Genomic DNA, 19,733 nt, shown 5'->3' with positions numbered 1-19,733 from the left:
GCAAGATATTTTTGCAGTCCCAAAAATTGCGAGTCAAACCTGTTTTGTTGATTAAATAAGCGAAAGAGATGAATGGTTGAAATAAAAAAATAATGGCGATGAGGTTTGAAGCAAAAGATCTAAATCTGTATTAAAAATTGTCCTCTCTCCTTTCACATTACCTTCCAAGGAATACTGTAATGAAATTTTTCGGGAACACTTTATTCATAATAATTATCATATGTTATTACTCAACACCCGCTTCATTCAATGTTAACGACGAACCAGCCTCTAACACGCATCAACAAAAACGGCAACAGAGATTATCAATGCAGAGATGATTTGGAATGGTCACGTTCAGAATACTGACATTATTTTAGTGCTACGAAAGAACGTCAAGAAACTAGGTACAATAAATAAACAACTCAAGTTATTTATTGCCGAAGATTCGCTATTACGAACTTGGGGGCGTATACACAATTCTGGACTTGATTTTGATGCTTATACATCCAATACTGTTATCCAGAAATCATCCATTTACCAGAGAGATCGTTTACGCAACACACCTGCGATTAAATCACGGTGGTCCATAAGTGATGATAACAGCCAGAGATTCTGGATTACTGCTATTCGTCGCATCGTTAACACTGCGTTACACAAATGTGTTACATGTAATAAGGTCGACAGACGCCCATATAATAAACCCATTACAACACCGCTTCCAGAATATCGTAGTAGTGTAGATTATACTGATGCGTTGCATGTAAAAAACCCTCACAATAACTGTACATCCGAAGCGTATGTCTGCCTATTCACCTGTGCAGTAACTCGAGCGATTTAACTAAATATACGACGAACACTCATCGCAAACTCAACAGCCGCTATGAACACCTCGCCGAACGACGATGCGCGTTCTGGAAAAGATGGTCATCAGAATATATGACAGCACCAAGAGTGGTATGAAAACGAACTCTATTAAAGTCGGTGACATTGTACTCATCCATAGTGATGTCAAAAAGCGCGTAAACTGGCACATGTCAAAAATTACGCGTCTACTGCCCGGTGCAGATGGGATCGTAAGAGCCGCTGAGATAAAGACAAAACTTTGCATAACGAACTGCCTAATTACCAAACTCTACCTACTGGAAACGAGTGAAGGGAAACCAGCAATAACAACCATAACATCATTGCCAAAGGGAATGTCGAACCCAACCTTCCCAACATCCTCGCCTATTAATTCGATGGACATAATAAATGACAATGCAAATCAATGCCGACATCACTAGACGTCCTCAACGCAAGGCCGCAATTCAAGCAAAAGAACGAATAAAGATACTATCCTATGATCAATGAACTGAACCACAAAGTTATTTGCATAAATCTGACCTGTACTTTTTACAGCTATTATTACTATGAATATGATGTATGAACTCTTTATCATCTCCTAGTTCCATATTTTTTCTTTCATGAATCCATAACGTACATTAAATTTCCCATAGTTAATTTCCAAGAGTTCTCTTTTGTCCCCGGGAGTACATCGGGAGCACTTTATTCATATTAATTATTCTTTCATTTTAATTTCGCTTTGAGTCGCAGTATTGTTGTACTCCTTTGACTGTTTCACGCCATTTAACTATTCAAGGTTATAAGTACTAATGTAAAAGTGAACACACTTCAAGGGTAAATTCAGCCAGAGTTTATTTACATGGTGTGAATCCTTGGCTGCCTACATAAACAGTGATTCAATGTAATTATGTAGTTGTTTCTACCTGATGCTCTTTGATGCATGTCATATTCCTGAATAAATACTGTCTCGTTGTCTCATAACTGCGTAATATACAATACACAACCAGACTGAATCCTGTCTTCTATTGTGATATCCAACGACAACATTTTTTCAACTAACAGGGTACTCCATCAGGAGTACATGCAGGGGATACAAGCTTAATGCAACTATATACATAAATTTGCAATGTCAATTAATTGTGGGCAGACAGTTCTAGAATGTGCAGCTGCTATGGAACAGGTTTTGGCAAAACCATAATCAGCTCTTCAGATTATACTGTAGTATCTGAATAATTTTAATTCAAATAAATCCAAGTTTTTCATATAAAACCATTGCAGTTTTGGTTGTCAAGATATATGAAAATGACTTTCATATCTAAAGTATGTTTAAAAGTTCTCATTGAGCAACGAATGATTCAAATGAAATTCGAACAGCAGTACTCGTAATCGTCAAGATAATTTACCACTGTTCTTCCCAAGCATTGGGTGCATTTCAGGTACTGCAGCACCAGCCATTTTGAGGCAAAAAGGTCTGCCATGATATAGTGAGATTCTAGTGAACTCATGAACCAAATTAATCCTGGATATTACCGGTACATGTGTAAAAACATATGCAAAGACTTTTTTATTCTCAATAGCCATTTTAAACATACAACTTCACTGCCATCCCTTTATAAGGTAGTTTGGGCTCAAGTCAAAGTGACTAACAAGATTGTGTCCGATTTCTTACCCAGCCCCATCAGTGAAGCCAATCAGAAAGCAGCTAGAGTATTTTTCAATCCTGTCATGCATAAATGATTTGATGAAAGTTTGGACCAAATTCATGCATGCTACTATTATCCAGCATACATGTATATACAATGCAGTGAGAAAACTGATTTGGTAATATTAGGAATTGCATCAATGTACCAATAATTTTAGCAGACATCACAAGGTGAAATAGTATGATTTGAAGAACATGCCATACACGGAACTAAACATTCATTTTCTTCTCCCAGTAAAAACCCTGTAATCAGACCAGTAATTTTATTGTGTGTAGTTTTTTTTTTATCATTACACATTTGAAACTCAAGACGTGTTTAACTGTTTACGACCACTGTATATATTTTGTGCACTTCATTTTATACTAAACATTTCTTGATCAACCAGAAAACTGTGAAGATAGAAAAGTGAACAGTGCAAAATTCCACACATTAGAAATATCAGTTTACTCTGTGTTCCCATTCGTTCAGCCATTAGTCTTATATTTATTTATATATTTTTTAAGGGCATTTTCTATGAAAAAAACTAAATTCTATTCAACCCAAACCTCCATAATTAACAAATCAGTTAGAATTAAAGGGAGGCATAAAAATATTCAAAATTCATGGGCATGTGATACGAGACAATATAGTTGAGTTTCATTGTCTTTCAGCAGGATTAATGTAGATAGTGCATTTATGGAAATCATGCCACCTAAGAATCAAAACTAGAATCAAGTAGATGTAATCAGCTAACCATCCTCCCTTCCAAAAAGAATGTTCCTTTTGTGACAATGCAAGTCCATTCCCCCCAAGCAGATACACATTAACAGATCCAAAGTCTGATCATAAACATCTTCTTCAAAATAAATTGTACCATGTGATTTCACTTTACATGGAAAGCAAAACACTAGTCAAAACTTGCACCATGAAAACTCCTGTAAACCAATGAACAGCTACTCTGTATGATTGCGTGCATATGAGCTAAAGCTGAAACATTTGTTTCGCTTTCTCCCGATACCCTATACTGTAACAGTCTTTGAAATATTATCAATTTCGTATATCATTCTGTTATTCCACTCTTATGACATTACTGGATTCTAGATTCATGTTATGAAGACCGCTAGTATCAAATCACAACCATGGCACTGCAGTTGATATTATCGAGATGCCATATTGAATTGACAGATTTGAAGCTCGGCAAGTACGATTTTGGGTAAATTCTGGACAGCACGACCGACTGATAGGATTATTATTACCTGCCAACAATAAGTTCTACTGGAATGCACGAGCGATGTAGTGAAAGGTATTAGTCCACCATGCAGTGTAGTGAGCTGTATTTACGGTAATAGTCATAAACTTAGTGTTTAAACTCTTGCACGAACGCAATATCAAATGTATTCTCATACCGGTAGTAACCATTACTGTCAACTTCAGAAGACGAAGATTTGTATATCACTTATCAAACTTTTTTCACATTTTTCTTGTAATTGAGGATACACAGACTACAGATTATTAGCACCCAACTTGACATTACAAGAATTGTTTTAATTTTTGTCATTCGAATTTTTCGCTGTATTATTGGTCAATTTGATTTACGATTCCATGTTCATTTCATGGTTGAATACAATGTTTTATTTTGTTTGAGAAAATTCAACCATTATATATTTTAAATATCGGTGCCATTTTGTCTTATCATAATCATACGAATTAACCACAAGACTTGACATCTATTCTGGAAAAACAAGCAAGATGTGTGAAAGAAGAGAATGTTGTATTTTATAAGGTTAACAGGGTACAGATCAACCATTTGAGGTATGGTGTAGTAGATGCGAATATAAGTTTTAAATGATGTATCTAGAACGGTATGCAAGTTTTATTCTTATCTTCAAAATCCGATATACAAATCCAAACTGCTCTGAAGAGCATGGTTGACAACTATCGGATAATAATGCAGAATTGGATCAATACACAATCCAATATTGAGCATAAAAATCAAGTGAAGTCATGGCACAGCATGACAGTTCAGTTCTTTCCTCCATGGTGTTTTATGATGCGTTCACCAACTGATATACAGTAATCAAACTACAGGACAATGCCAGAGTTGTTAAAATTTCCAACTACTTAACGGTTTCAATGATCAGATGCGAGATGTTTTTTTGCTAAGTCATTTCAGTTTTCATTCACAAGATATGCCACAGGGGCACACTTCCAATGTAGCACATTTCAATAGAATACTGGAAGTTAATGAATGCAGTAGTAAATTAACTGTAATATTCATTAGGAGGAAGACTTGAATGTGCATGGAATTTGTAAGGATATTTGGAGAGTCAGTGAACTATACAAACATGTATGGCAATATAGTCTAATATCTACCAGATGAATTTTTGCAGACATTTACAGTAATATGCATGACAGTGCAGTTGATCAGCAAAGGTGATGCACATGCATGTATTTTTCTGATGAATATTCTGATTACATACTGGAAACAGCAGATTTTTTGTTACCTCGGTATTTAAGTTTCCCAAGCATGTATGCAACCAACGAGTATGATGTAGATTCCGTCAGACTTTGCGCCTAATAATTGTGTCTATTGTGACTTGTGAAAAGGGTGTGGACTAGTAAATTAGGCATTGACCATTCCCTGTAAAGGCTGTTGACAACCATGTAAGATGTTAAATACTTTTTCCCACACTCAGCTTACCTTTCAAAAATTGCGAATCACCAGTTTTTAAAAATATCCTTTTTTTCAGAGTGTTTTTAACATCAGTGAATAAACTTTTGCATTTGTGTTAAAAAAAAGTGCCAGTCAATATCTAGAAACTCCTGGAGAACTGCGTCATTACGAAACAGCATTCTGATTGGTTAATACCAGGCAGGTAAAAATCTTGTAGAAAAACACCTCTTTTTATTGAGTTTGTGTCCGATTAAATACACTAACGAAGCCGATAATGAAGACTGGCTTGTCAAAGGCCCTATTAGCCTGGTAAATGGCTATGCAACTACGTAGTCAGCACAAAATTCCATGTCATCTGATTGGCTCTATCACATAAGTACATTACCGTGAAAATGCGTATGCATAGACTGACCTGCAGTGTGGCAAACTGTGGTTTGTTGCACACAAAAAATTGAAATTGAGCGAGTCATTCATTGACATTTAAACCAGTAAATTCATGCTTTAGTTTTACGATGTGTTGTGTTATCAAAACTTTTTTAGCGAAAGTTATTTTCCTCTTTTGTTATATTTTATGATTGCATCAAAAAATAGCTATTTCTAGTTCTCTGGTTGTGTCAATCAGAATCCCCTTGTTTCTGATGCGTCAATATGGCTTGAAGAATACACTGCTGACCAGTAGGGTAAAACAAGCAGACAGATGATAGATCACGATCATAGACGGCATCTAGTTTTTTTAGGGAATCTGTTGAGAATCTTGTAATGATATAATGCATGTTCAATCACGCAAATCATCACACTTTTCAGTAAAACACGAGAACAAAAATCAAAGTTGCATGTTTTAGATTGCTTTCTGGTGATATATACCACCAATGCCATTGTACACACATGTAATTTTAGCTTTTGAATATCAGTATTTTTAACACTTGCCATTATAATTATCCATTAATCAAACACGTTTCTTTTTTAAGAAACTGACCGAATAGCGAGAATAATACATATGCTGAAAGATTACGAGAATATGTAAATGTGTAGTATTCTTGCCCATATGTGTCTACCACTTCCTAAACTCTTTTTAAACATTTTAGTGTATCAGCAGTGTAATATTTACCAACTCCAATGAATATATTGCCGATTCTAATAATTCCTCCTTAGTATGATATTGATAAGTTTTCCTACAATGTACAACGAATGTAGCGATAGGTGTTAAAGACAGTTTGAAAGAGTTGTATCTTCAACAGAATACGTGGCTGAACTCCATGTGCAAGATTTACGAGAAAAACCAACAGTTTAATAATAAATTACAAGTGTGAGTTGTCAATATATTCCATTGCATGTGTAGTTGTAGCTTGAACACAAATGAAATTTTGTGAAATGAAGTGTTGAGTTGCTTTCCATTAAACTGAAGTTTAGCTGTTATATTATACCCGATAGATTAACATATTTTACCATCAGCTTATAAATTCTTGATTAGCAAAATGCAGGTAATCAAACTGAAAACAAGACAGTTCACACTGGTACACCTCAAAGGTTGAAAACTTACATTTACATTGTTCAATATGAATTGTGCATATGAATTGTGAAGCACACAACTCCCTCCTACAAGATTAACCAAACTGCAAAAACATCCACAGCGCACGAAGCTTGCTTATGGTCCAAACTACTTTCTTCTCTCTTTACGCAACATACACTAACAGGCGAGACAAAGTTACTGTACAACAACTGCAATATTGCGATGATTTACGATTTAGTTTTAGTTACCGGACTTGGTAATGAAAAAAAAAACTCTACACGATATCTTAAAGACACTAAATAACAGCAACTACATTTTCTCTATAGAAGCGCATACACTTTTGTAAATGCGTGCATCTATGGTCAAAACAGTTCTATTTTAATAAACAAGTATACTATTTGACTTACATAATTTGCATTGTTATTGGAAATGCATTTCTGAGAGCAAATACGGATATTACAGTGTCCGAGGAGCATGTGTGCGTTTATTTTTACACCATCCAAAACTAAAACTCCTGTACATCTATATTTACACAAATAGTACAATACTACATGTAGATATTTCATGAACTTTGTTGTGACAAACTTCCATACTATGGAAACAGGGTTCTTGTTTAAGCAGAAAATAATGTGGAGTTATCCCTGTTGATATTTATATGCATTGTTTGATAAGCTTATAACCAATTAACCAAGCTAATTTTTAACTTTACAATGACCCAAGATGTACTGCTTGCCTTCCTTTTCAGGTTTTGTAATTGCGACGAGAGTTTGAAGATCAACATTATAACACCATTTAATTATTTATCCTTTGCATGGATCGACTAAATTGTGATGAGACTGCACTGTTACGAATAATACGAGGACTGGATGCAACAGGCAACTACTTCCAGTAGTTATCGCATACATAATTAGATAACAATACAGTTTAAGGTATTAAGTTTGGGAAGGCTTTGAATGCAAAGGGTTAAACAATACTTCAGCCATAAGTTGAAACCCTTGATATTTTACACCTAGTAGATTCAAATTAGCTTTACATTGATATATTACTGGTTTGCAGCTTATATACATAAAAAAAATTTTATTGCAGGATACAGGATTATAGCTGTACTGATTAATGGTTGGCTGCACGGCGTGATATTACCATGTTAGATGTATAATGATTTTGAATTGACTGCCATTATGGCAGACAAAACACTCTGCATGTGACTCGTAACACACTGTCAACATGAGACTATTTCACCAAATCATACATTTTTATGTGCAGCAATTTTATGATGCACGCAATGATTCAATGTAGTTATAGATAACGTATATGAAAATTCTAATGCACCAATTCATTACCAATACTATCTATTATTCGTATTTGTTTATGTATTTCGAACAATGTAACAGTAATGTACTCTTTCAGTGCTGATGTCCCACAAATGCACATTTTTTTTGTGACAGATGCCATTCAGGTTTACCGTTGTCACACAAAAATTCAAGAAAGTAGCTTTAACACATTTGAATGCCAAAGTGATGAAAAGCATCAGTATGCCATTTACATAGTTAACGAAATGCAAGTTTCCAAATATTAGCTGATATTCAGCCGAAAAATAGTCTATATCAACTATATATCTGATATTGCATCTTTTGATTTGAAAAAAATATAAATGTTAATTAAAAGCAAAAAGTGTTCAATTGTATTATGATTAAATAAGGCCAAATATGATAAATCCTGTGTTTCCAGTGACCCTACCTACCAGTATTTTTGGACAAATTAATAAGAATTATGCAAACAAGCTAGAAATTATTCATTTCTAAGCAAAATACTAAGGTCATTCCACTAAAGTTGTATTTTTTTATTTCATATACATATACCTACACTTTGTTGTATAAAGGAAACACATCATCTGTAGTTAAAAATTACCTCCGTGTCATGTTCAAGCAAGGACGAGTACAGCTCACTGGGGAAAAATACGATTGAAAAAACCTGCTACTGTCCCAGTATTTTTAGCCAGTAAACTGGAAACACTAAATTTGTTCTATTTGGCCTAAGCCATATCTGTATATGACCAGTACTATCCAAAAATAATACAGTTCAACACATTTTGCTGGTATTCCCATGCATTTTGTTGATGTTTTAATACCCAAATTATTTGAAATTTGAATGCTCCCAAAAAATGTTTTATTTCCTGGGAAAAATTAATATAAATCAGAACCAGCAAAATAAACAAATAATAATAAATACGATATTGTATTCTGGACGACTATAGGAAAAAAATAACTCCCAAATTAGTGAACGTTGATGGCGCACGTACGCAGCCGTCATCGAAGATTAATGAGATTTGTATCTGCCATACTGTAAAACCACGCCACAAATGAAAAACGAAAATAAGTCCAATACGTGCCATACCCCCAGATGCTACCCTTAAGTCGAAGCCAGCGTAAACTCACGATTATATTTCTCCTGTATCTCTTCTTGGATTTGATAGAATACCATATATTTCTCGTATTCGGCTAACTTTTGCATAAACCTGCAGCGTTCGTTGACCCAATTTCTTCTAGGCCGCCGACGATTCACTCGAGTGAGAGAAATAGCAAATATTCCACCTCAAAGCGTATTTCTCATCAGATGAAAATGCTCCAAACAAATCCCATTGAACTGCTGATTCGATCTATCGAATGGATTTAACCAGATGTAGGTAAAATATCAGTTATTTTTTAATTTGTTCTCACCTGTAATAGTACCTACCAACCACAAAATAACAAGATGGCGCCAATGGAAAAATAAACCAGTTTGTTGTTTCTTTCCTCTGACGCTACTTATCCATTGGAGGAGAGATGCTATCTTTCGCACAAACAAATGAAACATATTTCTGAGCTACAAAAACAAAAATGGCGCTTCTACTTCAACAGATACATTTATGTATCGTCCTAATATTCTTAATTTTACCATTGGTGTCTGCTGAAGACTATTCCTTAGTGTATACGACGTCCTGCGAAGATACAGAATATTTTGATTTAGCTGAACTACAGTGCAAGTCGTGTGGCCTATTTCTTGAGACGAGCGAAGATGGTAGGTCTGTCACTAGGGTGGTAACCCAATGTTATACTGGGTAACGTAACTTACTCACCGTGTTATTAAATATTTGTATTTCTAAACTATTCTTGACAGTTAAGAAACGAAAGTGATGAAGTACTATCTTCCCGTCTATTTGTTCAATTTATGCCACCATGTCGCAGTAATGAAATGCACGTCACTACTCATTAAAGGATTACTGCAACAACCCAGGACCCTGGAGCAGTAAAAACCACAGCCATGCTAGCTGAAACTAGGGTACACACTCATTTGGGATCTGGCAATTAAATAATTTGTGGGATAATATTATTTTGTCTCATTTTACTGTACTTTTATATACAATTTACTTATTTCATGTCAGGCCTTGAACTTTGATACTTTGAAGACACCCAATTGAAATTAATAAATTGAAATATCTGACTCACTAAACTGTATTTTGATTCTGAGCTTTAAATATACTGGGTACTACTTGAATAATAGAACAGCTGTATCTAAAAATAAAAAAAATAAAAAACTGAGGATAAGTGTGCATGTACTCCAGATAGAAGTATAGAGACACTGAAACATTGACATTAAGAATAGAATACTGTAGAATACTTTATTTTTGCTTGGAATTTATTTTTGCTATTTTCGCTGAAGGGATGATTCCGTGAAAATAAAATCCAGCGAATATACTTTTTTTCCTATATTTCACATTAAACTCATCAAAAAACAGTGAAAATAAATTCCATACAAAACGCCCAAAAAGCCTTTTCAGCGAAAATTAATTCCAGCGAAAATAAAGTATTCCACAGTATGTTCTATATGTAATGTAAGTGAATTAGAAGATGAGGAGCATTTTAATCACATGCAAGCAAAATGAAAGGCAGGATTTATTTAATAAGCTAAGTATGGAAGTGATCAGACCATAATAAACCTTGCTAGAGTTACCTTACTAAGAAACCAAAATAATCTAGGCGAGTCAGAGAAATCTGTAATTTCATTGGTAACTGCTTCAAACAAAAGGCAGAAGTAATATAAAATTCAAACAACCAGTTGCCTCATAAAAAATCATAAGCTATCATTCAATATAGGTTTTTTTGTTCTGTTGTGATTTTTCTTTTCTTTCTTTTTTTTTTATTTTCATGCAATCAAAATTCCAATGGGGATAAAAGTTCAATAAAGATTATTATTACTTGAATAATAGTTAATAAATTATAAGGTCTAATGTTTACATATTTGGTATAAAGACCTCCATAAATGAGCGCTGGACTGAAGATAATCATTATACAAACTTTTAATGAATGATTTCTCTCAGGTTCATTGAGTGTGAATAATTTGTTGCATTTTGTTCTTTGCAATTTGCCCCCCCCCCCCCTATGCTTACGAGGTAGTATCTTCTGGGCAAAGTGTTCATCAACAAGAACAAGATTGTAGCAGTTATGCTATGTTCATTGTAGGTTTAGACTGTGATTGTGTGGCAGGATACAAACTAGTGAGTGATACAGGTGCCCCCAGTGAGAAAACATGCCAAGCATGTCCTGATGAATCAATGGTAACGTCGGATGGATGGAACTGTATAACATGTCCTGTTGCTTACCCTTTACAACCAAATGGTAAATGTGCTGATTGTGCTGCCGGAGATATTCCTGGTAAGTCTCAGACCACATGACAATATAGCCAATTTTGTTTCTTCTCCAATATTATAATAATTGTTAAATGAATTCAATGTAGGCATGAATGTTTTTTTATGTAAATTTAACACATTTACCCTGGAAAGTCCCTTGCAGTACATTCAAATCCGAATATACACTTGAATACTGTAAAATGACTAATTTTCACTGGGTTTGAATTTTTAAATTCAGTGGGTTTTAAATTCACGGTTTTATCATTTAGATAATGTGTTCTATGCTAAATGTTACATATTCACTTTTCTTTAATTTAGCGCATTTTCCAGTCAGCAAAATTAGTAAAATTAAAACCCAGTGAATAATTAACCCCTTTACAGTATTTCTTGAATATAGAAGCCATTTGGTAATGCCCATTACCACTGTCTTTGTACGTTTCCTTTAATCATTGCCATGCATCTGTTAATATCTTGTGATTGGTTAAGCGTTTTCAACTGTCATTTTAAATTGATTAAAAATTTATTTATACTTAATATAAAAATATTCATGCCTGCATGAAATTCACTGTACATTTCTTTGCCAACATCAAATGTTCCACAGAGACAGTATATCTCAATTACTATAATATTGATCCAGCACATACTGTACATGATCATCATGTTTGAAGTTTTTTCTGCTGAGTTCCAAGTGATACATCATGCATGGATTTTCGTTAAAATTCTTTTCCCTTTTTGGTAGAAAAATCAACAACGTTTAAACATGTTGTAAACTGTTTATCCTTTATTTGTGTCCCTGAACAGGACTATTTTGTGCATTTGTGATGAAAAGAGGAATTCACTGTGGTGAAAAGGTTAAATGTTAATTCAGCTAAATACAAACAGGGACTATATCATTGTCAATTAGGTGTGACAGATCACCATTGGGATATAAACTTGAATTGGTACTGACACTAGATATTAACACAAGGATATTAATTTGTCATTACCTTAACATGATTTAATAATATGACAAATTTCTGGATCAGATCTGGCACGCATTTTAAGTACACCATTTGAGTTTCAATTCTTTGGATATTCCGGTACAAGACATGTACTAGTATCTTTATTTTTTCAGTTGAATATTCCCTGGATGGTGTTTTACAGAGTGAATATTCATGTACATCATGCCAAGATGATACACAGCCAGATGAAGTATGTGATACGTGAGTATATCAGTGAACACTTACTTCACCTCCTAATACCAAAATACTTACCTGTAGGATGATTTGACAGAAGCATAAAAATGATAGAAACTTGTTAGTACAGGTACATGTACATTGCATGTTTTCAAAACAATGATGTATAACTAAGTTTCTATCTTTTTAGTGGTACATGTAGACTATTCAATACACAATGTCAGTGTCAATCGGGCCCTGTGGAACAGAAAAGAATAACCAAAGTTCTGAAACATTTATGAATTAATATTAAATTTACTAGATTCAATGAATGTATGAACCTTGTATTGATATTTTATATTATATACATGTCCTACAGATGTGAAAGATGTCATCAGAGTGTGATTGCTGTAACAGACGATGATAGCTGTGATTGTCCTGAAGAACAAGAAGTAAGTACCTTGATATGCATCTTCTATCCTGTGTTTATTTCTTTACTACTATTTAATGTCACCTTTATCATTTTATCTTTATTCTATCATCAATATCTGTCTCTGACAGAGTTACCTTATACATATACATCAAAAACTTACATTTTAGTTGTCCACATTGTATAAAATTAATTGTTTCATCTGACACAACATCCATTAGTTGCCATGACTTAGTCGCCTTTCTTCATCAAACTCTGCCTGACTTATCTTTGCTTTCTTTTATTGTTGGTGCTTTGAACAGGGTGTGCAAAAGGTAAATAATATGCAGTAAAGGGAATAGTAAGATAATTTATTCTCTTAAACACTGTAAACTGCCTCGATTTCACAAGAGATGTATTTTCACCTTTTCGTGATTAATCGGTAGCAACAATTGTGGTTGTGAACATTTTACTAGCCCTGTTTTGGCAGGGCTCACTGTGGTCCTCACAAATGCCCTTATCTTGAATTGACAAAATGGAGAAAATGTCCAGCTGACTCCCCTTTAATATTGGTTTACAACATTTGTCAAATGAATGAATTGAAAATTTTTTAGTTGACATTATGCCATGGGAAACACATTGCAGCATACTTGCAGCAATGGCATGTATAGTCATAGTATCTCACAAAAACATTCATGTTTACATCATTTTTATACAGACTCAGTACATTATACAATAGTAAATACTTGGTGATTATTTTCCATTCAAATTATGTGTGCTTTCCCTATTCCTAATTTGTATATTATTATATTCACTTCGCACATGTCACATATTGTGTGAATAAAATAGAAATGTTTGCACATACTCTCCTATCATGTACATGTAGTGTTTTGTAATCACTGTTAGTGACACTTGCATGGTTATCTTCCAAACTACACTAAATGCCTTTTTACCAAGGAGACATGTCCCTGTTATTTTGACAGTAACTTAAATTTGTTTTTAATAGGCTGGTGGTCTTTGTTTTGAAAGTTCTGATGATCTCTTAGAATATAGAGACGGAATGTATGACATTCCATATGAGGTAGGTTTGCAGTTAAAATGCTTATTTGGGTTGATATCTAAAATAATGTATTTTAAGTTGCTAAATGAAGCATTATTATGTGTGTAAATGTGGCTGCCACACAACAAATTAATATTTGTGTTCTCCTCGTTCAGAGCTATAATGACGGTAATGGGTTGACATCATGGTACTTTGAAGAAAATTATTTGGCTGCAGAGTCAGTCTGCAATGTAAGTAATTATTACAGTAGCATTGCCAGAGATGTAAAGCACATTTTTTGTACTACATGTACCAATGTTTAAGACCTGTTGATTCAATGTGTATAGAACTTATCAAATTGAGTGGTTCTATGCCCAGTAGGTATTCATGTTACTGTAAAACCATTTAATTTCACGGATTTAAGTGTTTTGAGCATATTCACTGTGTTATAATTTCATGAATTTGTCAAGGAAACAATGAGTTTTATTGTTATTTTACATGTTCACGTATTTTAGTGTTTTGAGCTTTTCACTGTGTTATAATTTCACGAATTTGTCAAAGAAACAATGAGTTTTATTGTTATTTTACATGTTCACGTACATTTAATTTAGCGAATTTTAATTATCAGCGAAATTAATTAAAACCTAGTGAATAATTATTGCATCTCCAGTTTTATTAAATTTTAAAATCTGCTGACATCAATTGGTTCTTCTATTATTCGTTAATCTTTAATTGACAATGTGAATAACACAATTGGTGATTTTAATCTTTTTTTAATTTAAATAGGGGATTATATTTATTTGTGAAAATCTTTTTCCGGTCGATTTACTGCTTTTTGTTTTGCATAACTGCACTGATGTTGTCTAATGTAAACTTATATCTCCATATTTTCCTTTTATATTTCAGTCCTACCTGAATCTAACATCCTGTCAGCTGTTGGGTAATTTATGCGTGTTTTTAGATTACAATCAGAACAACAGACTGTATGAAGATGCTTGCTATTCATATCAAAGCATTGCTGCTCAAACTGATGGATTTGCACATGGAATCGATGGGTGGTAAGTCTTACTGAAAACTGTCAATCATATCAATATAATTATATAACTGCAAATGTTTGGTGTTAACCATGTCAGCTTACTCTAGTAGAGTATAAACAACATAGTATACACCATATGTGAACATTCTTTACAAAACCACCATTCTACCATCAAGAAAACACAAGTATATTTTCAATAAAATTCTGAAATTTTTCTATGCGCAATTAGTTGAAAATAATGGCCACTTCGAAAATCATTCTTAAAAAAGTTTCAAATAATGTACCATTTCATATACTATAAATTTTGCGGTTTCACTCCTAATAAGGCTGTTACTCAATAATAAACACTTCCAAAAGTGATGGGTGATGTTTACTGTTTGAAGGTTAGCGCCTAGATGATGATTTAAGGATGTAGTAGATTTTGTGGTGATTTTTTTCTTCATTTTTTTTTCTTTTATTAAATGGTGACTTATACCTATAGGCAGCCATACGACCTTGCTTTTTTTATTAAATCACGTTTTTATTTCAAAAAAAAAACAGCTTTTTAAAAAATTAAAAAATAATTTACAATTAACGGAAACACCGGGAATGTGCATTTCGGCTAAGCCCCTCTGAGCCTAAATAATAACATTTGTAATTAGCTTAATCCCGCAAATAAACATCGCGTGTACGCGTCCGGTCAAATGACCGGATACACTCACTCGTTGCTGATAGTTCATCGCATCGCTTTTCTCTACTATATATTATTTTGTTTTGACCAAGTTTATTTTGAAAAATGGCACAGGGAAAAAATTGGAAAAAGAGTGTCCTAATGACAGGCAAAACCTGCAAGTTTCTTAATAGCAGAAACCGTATTTTTTACTACGAAACACAGTCCCTCTACGAAACAAAGTCGGACGAGTCGACAACAGACAAGTCGAGTGAAAACCCAAGTGACATCTGCTCCACTGCACTGGAGACTGAAGACAGCACCGTAACTACCTCGAATGCTGACGGTGAGGACACTATTATACTCATAATACTGTCACTGGAGGCGGACAACACAACATCAACATACAGGATGAGCATGATGTCGAAACGAAAAATATCGCCAGCGAAGTCTGCAGTATCTGGTAACGCTTGCGGTGAAGCGAATAACACGAGGCTCGTCGACCTGGATATATTGAAATGTTCTCGGTGTAAAAAGGGAAAAATAAATATTGATGAAGAATCTCGTTATGGCTGGGAATCTCACTTTAGTTTCCGGTGCACATGCGGCCTTTCGAACATAGCACATGTACGCTGATTGGCTAAGAATACGAGGTAGTCAAAAATAGACTAATCAGGTCCATTGTGTCATGTGGGACGGCAGACTGACTTTCAAATTTCAGTGACGCATCGGTGGTTCATAGACAAAGCAGTTACACATACATTCTTAGCTCTTGGAAATGAAAACTGTTTTGTGCTGGTAATAATTTTATAACAATCGTACTGCAAGTCGGCAAAACTGAACTAAACGAAACTCCGATTGTAACGAGTTATAGAGCAAAAACGACGACCTGTAATTCACGGTAGTACTGTCGGCAAGCTTGACTGACTTGCTTCCAAGCGGATTCAGTCAGCAAATAGTAGGCCTTTTTTTTTTTACTTCAATTACGATTTTTAATCGATATTCAACAACAAAAGTGTCATCGCCGATATTTAGTAAAAATAAAAAGCGTAGCTTTACCGAGTACTCGCATCTCATTATGTAGTTCTGGTCTGATGACATTTTCGCTTGGTTCAGGTGCCATGGCTTACGAGAAAGTTGCGAGAAAAGGAGCATTAGACACGACAGTGTTCAACGGTCACATATCACGTTTTGTACATAAACAATTGCCAAGTTTGTTGTGATATGGGATAACACTCGAAACTAAGCTTGTCAAGCAAATAAACTTAAATTGATAACGGGATTACACTGTTTATTCAAGGGCGGCCATACTTCGTTTTCACATTGCTTTTTTCAAATTATCGATTTTTTCATAACTTTATCGCCATGTACCAAACGGGTTGTTTTGATTTTTATAAAACCAACACAATAACTATCTTAAACATCAAAAAATAACTGAATATCATCTCGACTGTGCTACTTTTGGTTTTTGAGTCTTTTCAGCCATTTGAAACGTAATGTGTCTAAAACCACAAAAATCACGATTACGCGATCAGTTCTTGTCCGATTTCATTGATTTTTTTCAGAGATTGAACTCAAGATCAATTGACAACAAAATGTAAAATATTTTTCAAGTATCAGTAATATTTCATTACTAATTGACCTGTGAAAAGAGAGCACTCTAATTTACTACAGAATTTTTCTCCACCACTTTGTAAAAGAACCAAACAATTCAGAAACTATCTCTTTTACATTATTGTTAAGAACATTGTAGTCTTCCTTTTCTCATAAAAATGTGTTGGCTAACTGTTTTAGTTTTCTAGTAGCAGTAAAAATAGCAGAACAATCGATTTTGTTTATTTAGCAGTCACGTGACGCACTTAATGTTGACATTAGTGTTATCATAATTTTTTGATAGTGTTGCAAGGGCTACAATAACATGTAAACATTTTTAGTCATTAATCATTATTATTATTTTTATCAAGCTTTTTCTGTTTTGCCCAATGAAAGTCTACTACATCCTTAACATAGACAGACAGGCACCATGTTAGACAATGGCTTTAATATACTTATTGCTGATAATGCTGTTCTTAATGATTGTAGGCCAGAATCTATGCCATGGTTGTACTATTCAGAATCAGCAGATGAGGTTTTAGAAGATACAAGGATTTCCACAGTTTTTACTCTGAGTCCTGATAACGAGGTATGCAAGACATTGTTTGGTTAGGCCTTAAATATACTGGTGGCTTTACATAAATATTTAATGCATATTACATAAGTTTTTTGTTAGTTGCATACAAAATGAATTGTTTCAAGGAACAATATTCCATATATTTGTTTTCTATCTATATATCGAATGTTTTGTACTGTATTTGCTCTATTAATAATGCATGCATTTATGTTAATTAGTACACAGCCAATGCTATTTTGGGGTTATATGCGCGTCCATTGAAGATGTACTTCTAATAGAGCAAATACAGTATTTATTCTTGATTTTTGTTTTGAAGGATGCAAATACAAAACTAATGTATTATACTCAGCCATAATATTGTAATGGAAAAATAGATACAATTAAAATTTGCACGTGATCCCATACTCTTTAAAAGCAGAATTACGTTTTGTGTATGAAAAGAATAGAATCAGTCGGGTGGTGGTGTTAAATGCTATGTTGTGTGATTAATATCAAGGGAACATAGATGTAGTTATGATTGTCTTCTGCAGTGTCTAATTATAAAGCATTGGTTGTCGGAGTAGTATATGCTATAAATTTAAATTGTTAACTGCATGCTGATGATTGAAACATTGAAAACCTGTTAATATCAGGATTGAAAATTTGTATACATGTATATTCCATACTGTATACATTTGTGTCTAATTAATAAGCCATCTGTGAGTGCATTGATACTAAATTATGAGTCACAGCTGCCATGGCATACATAGATTGAAAATATTTAATTTGGTAATGAATCATCCTGTATTTCTGTATGTATGCGCATTTTAAATATTGTATTCACAATTTCAATAAACAAATAAATAAACTTTATGTTTGATTTTATTATTGAAAAATGCACAATTTATTAAGGCTTCCCTAACATTAAGGTAGCAATAGGGGTAAAACATGTTAAGATTTGATCTGTGATCATTTTTGACTATTCCAACTATTGTTTAACACTTTAAGTTGCACAGGATGTTTGTAATGCTGTAGGCGACATGATATTGTCTCTTTCGGACGGTAGTCTAAAACAAGAACTTGTAATTTGGATTCCATGTTTGTGCGTATTCTGGAAAGAATTTAAATAGATTTTATTCAAAGTTGGCATATACATGTAAGCATGTCAATTTATGTTATGTTAAGATATGCTTTGATAGATTTTGTTCAAAAAATTATGTCATGTGGTATACATACATTGTGTATGCCTGTCGTGTTATTTTATGATTCAATAAAATTTGACTAATTGATAGCCATTTTAGACTAAAAAATGTATGGTTTATATTTAAAGGTGGGACTATAATTACTTGTAACTAATACAAAATCTACATGTTGTTAGATTAATGTTAGTTGACAATGAAGATCAATGGAATCTGTGTCATTTTCAGTGACAACAACTAGACATGATTCCAACAATTGATTAAAGGTAGCATGTGTAGTTAATTGGTCGTAGCTGGAAAACTAAAGCAGATAAAAAAACAAGACATGATCGTACAGCCAACAGTGTTAAAAATGTCATTCGTCTAACTGGAAGTGTTAAAAAAATAATTTTGTTTTCAATGGAACAGTCCAAAAAGAACAATAGCAAAATTGGTATAGCCTATGCACTATCATATTCGCTTATATTTAAATCTTTCTGACGATGTATAGGTTGTTATAGTACCATGTTTCGTAAGTTTTGGTGAATATCTAAATCACAGATCAATTTTTTACTGTTACCCCAGTTGCTACCTAACATTAATTCATCTACTGTTAACAACTCACTCACAGCTTACTGGGAATGTGTTGCATTTCTTGCTGGGACTGAGTAAAATTAAGTATCAATGTTTGCATTGATAGAGCCTCAGAAGGGAGCAACTCTCACTTGCAACATAGGAGATGTCATTTGTAGTGCCGTAGTA

The 19,733-nt window shown here is 33.8% G+C and overlaps 2 protein-coding genes across 4 annotated transcripts in view; one reads left to right on the top strand and one right to left on the bottom strand.

Moving 5' to 3' along the window:
• The window catches only part of LOC100373669 (RNA-binding protein 12-like), a 28,069-nt gene extending 18,617 nt beyond the window's left edge, over positions 1 to 9,452 (bottom strand). For both annotated transcript variants that reach the window (XM_078010474.2, XM_078010475.2), the window contains exon 1: positions 9,409 to 9,452. The gene's annotated coding sequence lies outside the window, so the exon portion shown is untranslated. The remainder of the gene's footprint in view (positions 1 to 9,408) is intronic.
• A 99-nt stretch (positions 9,453 to 9,551) lies between these two features.
• The window catches only part of LOC100373519 (meckelin), a 27,875-nt gene continuing 17,693 nt past the window's right edge, over positions 9,552 to 19,733 (top strand). For both annotated transcript variants that reach the window (XM_006818210.3, XM_085500324.1), the window contains exons 1-8: positions 9,552 to 9,748; positions 11,191 to 11,382; positions 12,472 to 12,559; positions 12,891 to 12,963; positions 13,927 to 14,001; positions 14,136 to 14,210; positions 14,866 to 15,017; positions 17,727 to 17,826. In XM_006818210.3, coding sequence (XP_006818273.2) covers positions 9,568 to 9,748; positions 11,191 to 11,382; positions 12,472 to 12,559; positions 12,891 to 12,963; positions 13,927 to 14,001; positions 14,136 to 14,210; positions 14,866 to 15,017; positions 17,727 to 17,826 — 936 coding nt within the window. In that variant the 5' untranslated portion in view covers positions 9,552 to 9,567. The remainder of the gene's footprint in view (positions 9,749 to 11,190; positions 11,383 to 12,471; positions 12,560 to 12,890; positions 12,964 to 13,926; positions 14,002 to 14,135; positions 14,211 to 14,865; positions 15,018 to 17,726; positions 17,827 to 19,733) is intronic.

The sequence above is a fragment of the Saccoglossus kowalevskii genome, chromosome 6, assembly GCF_978046115.1.
Source record: "Saccoglossus kowalevskii chromosome 6, keSacKowa6.1, whole genome shotgun sequence".
NCBI classification, from domain to species: domain Eukaryota; kingdom Metazoa; phylum Hemichordata; class Enteropneusta; family Harrimaniidae; genus Saccoglossus; species Saccoglossus kowalevskii.
The sequence above is the reverse complement of the archived record's forward strand: the minus strand, read 5'-3'. Positions and strand labels throughout refer to the sequence as shown.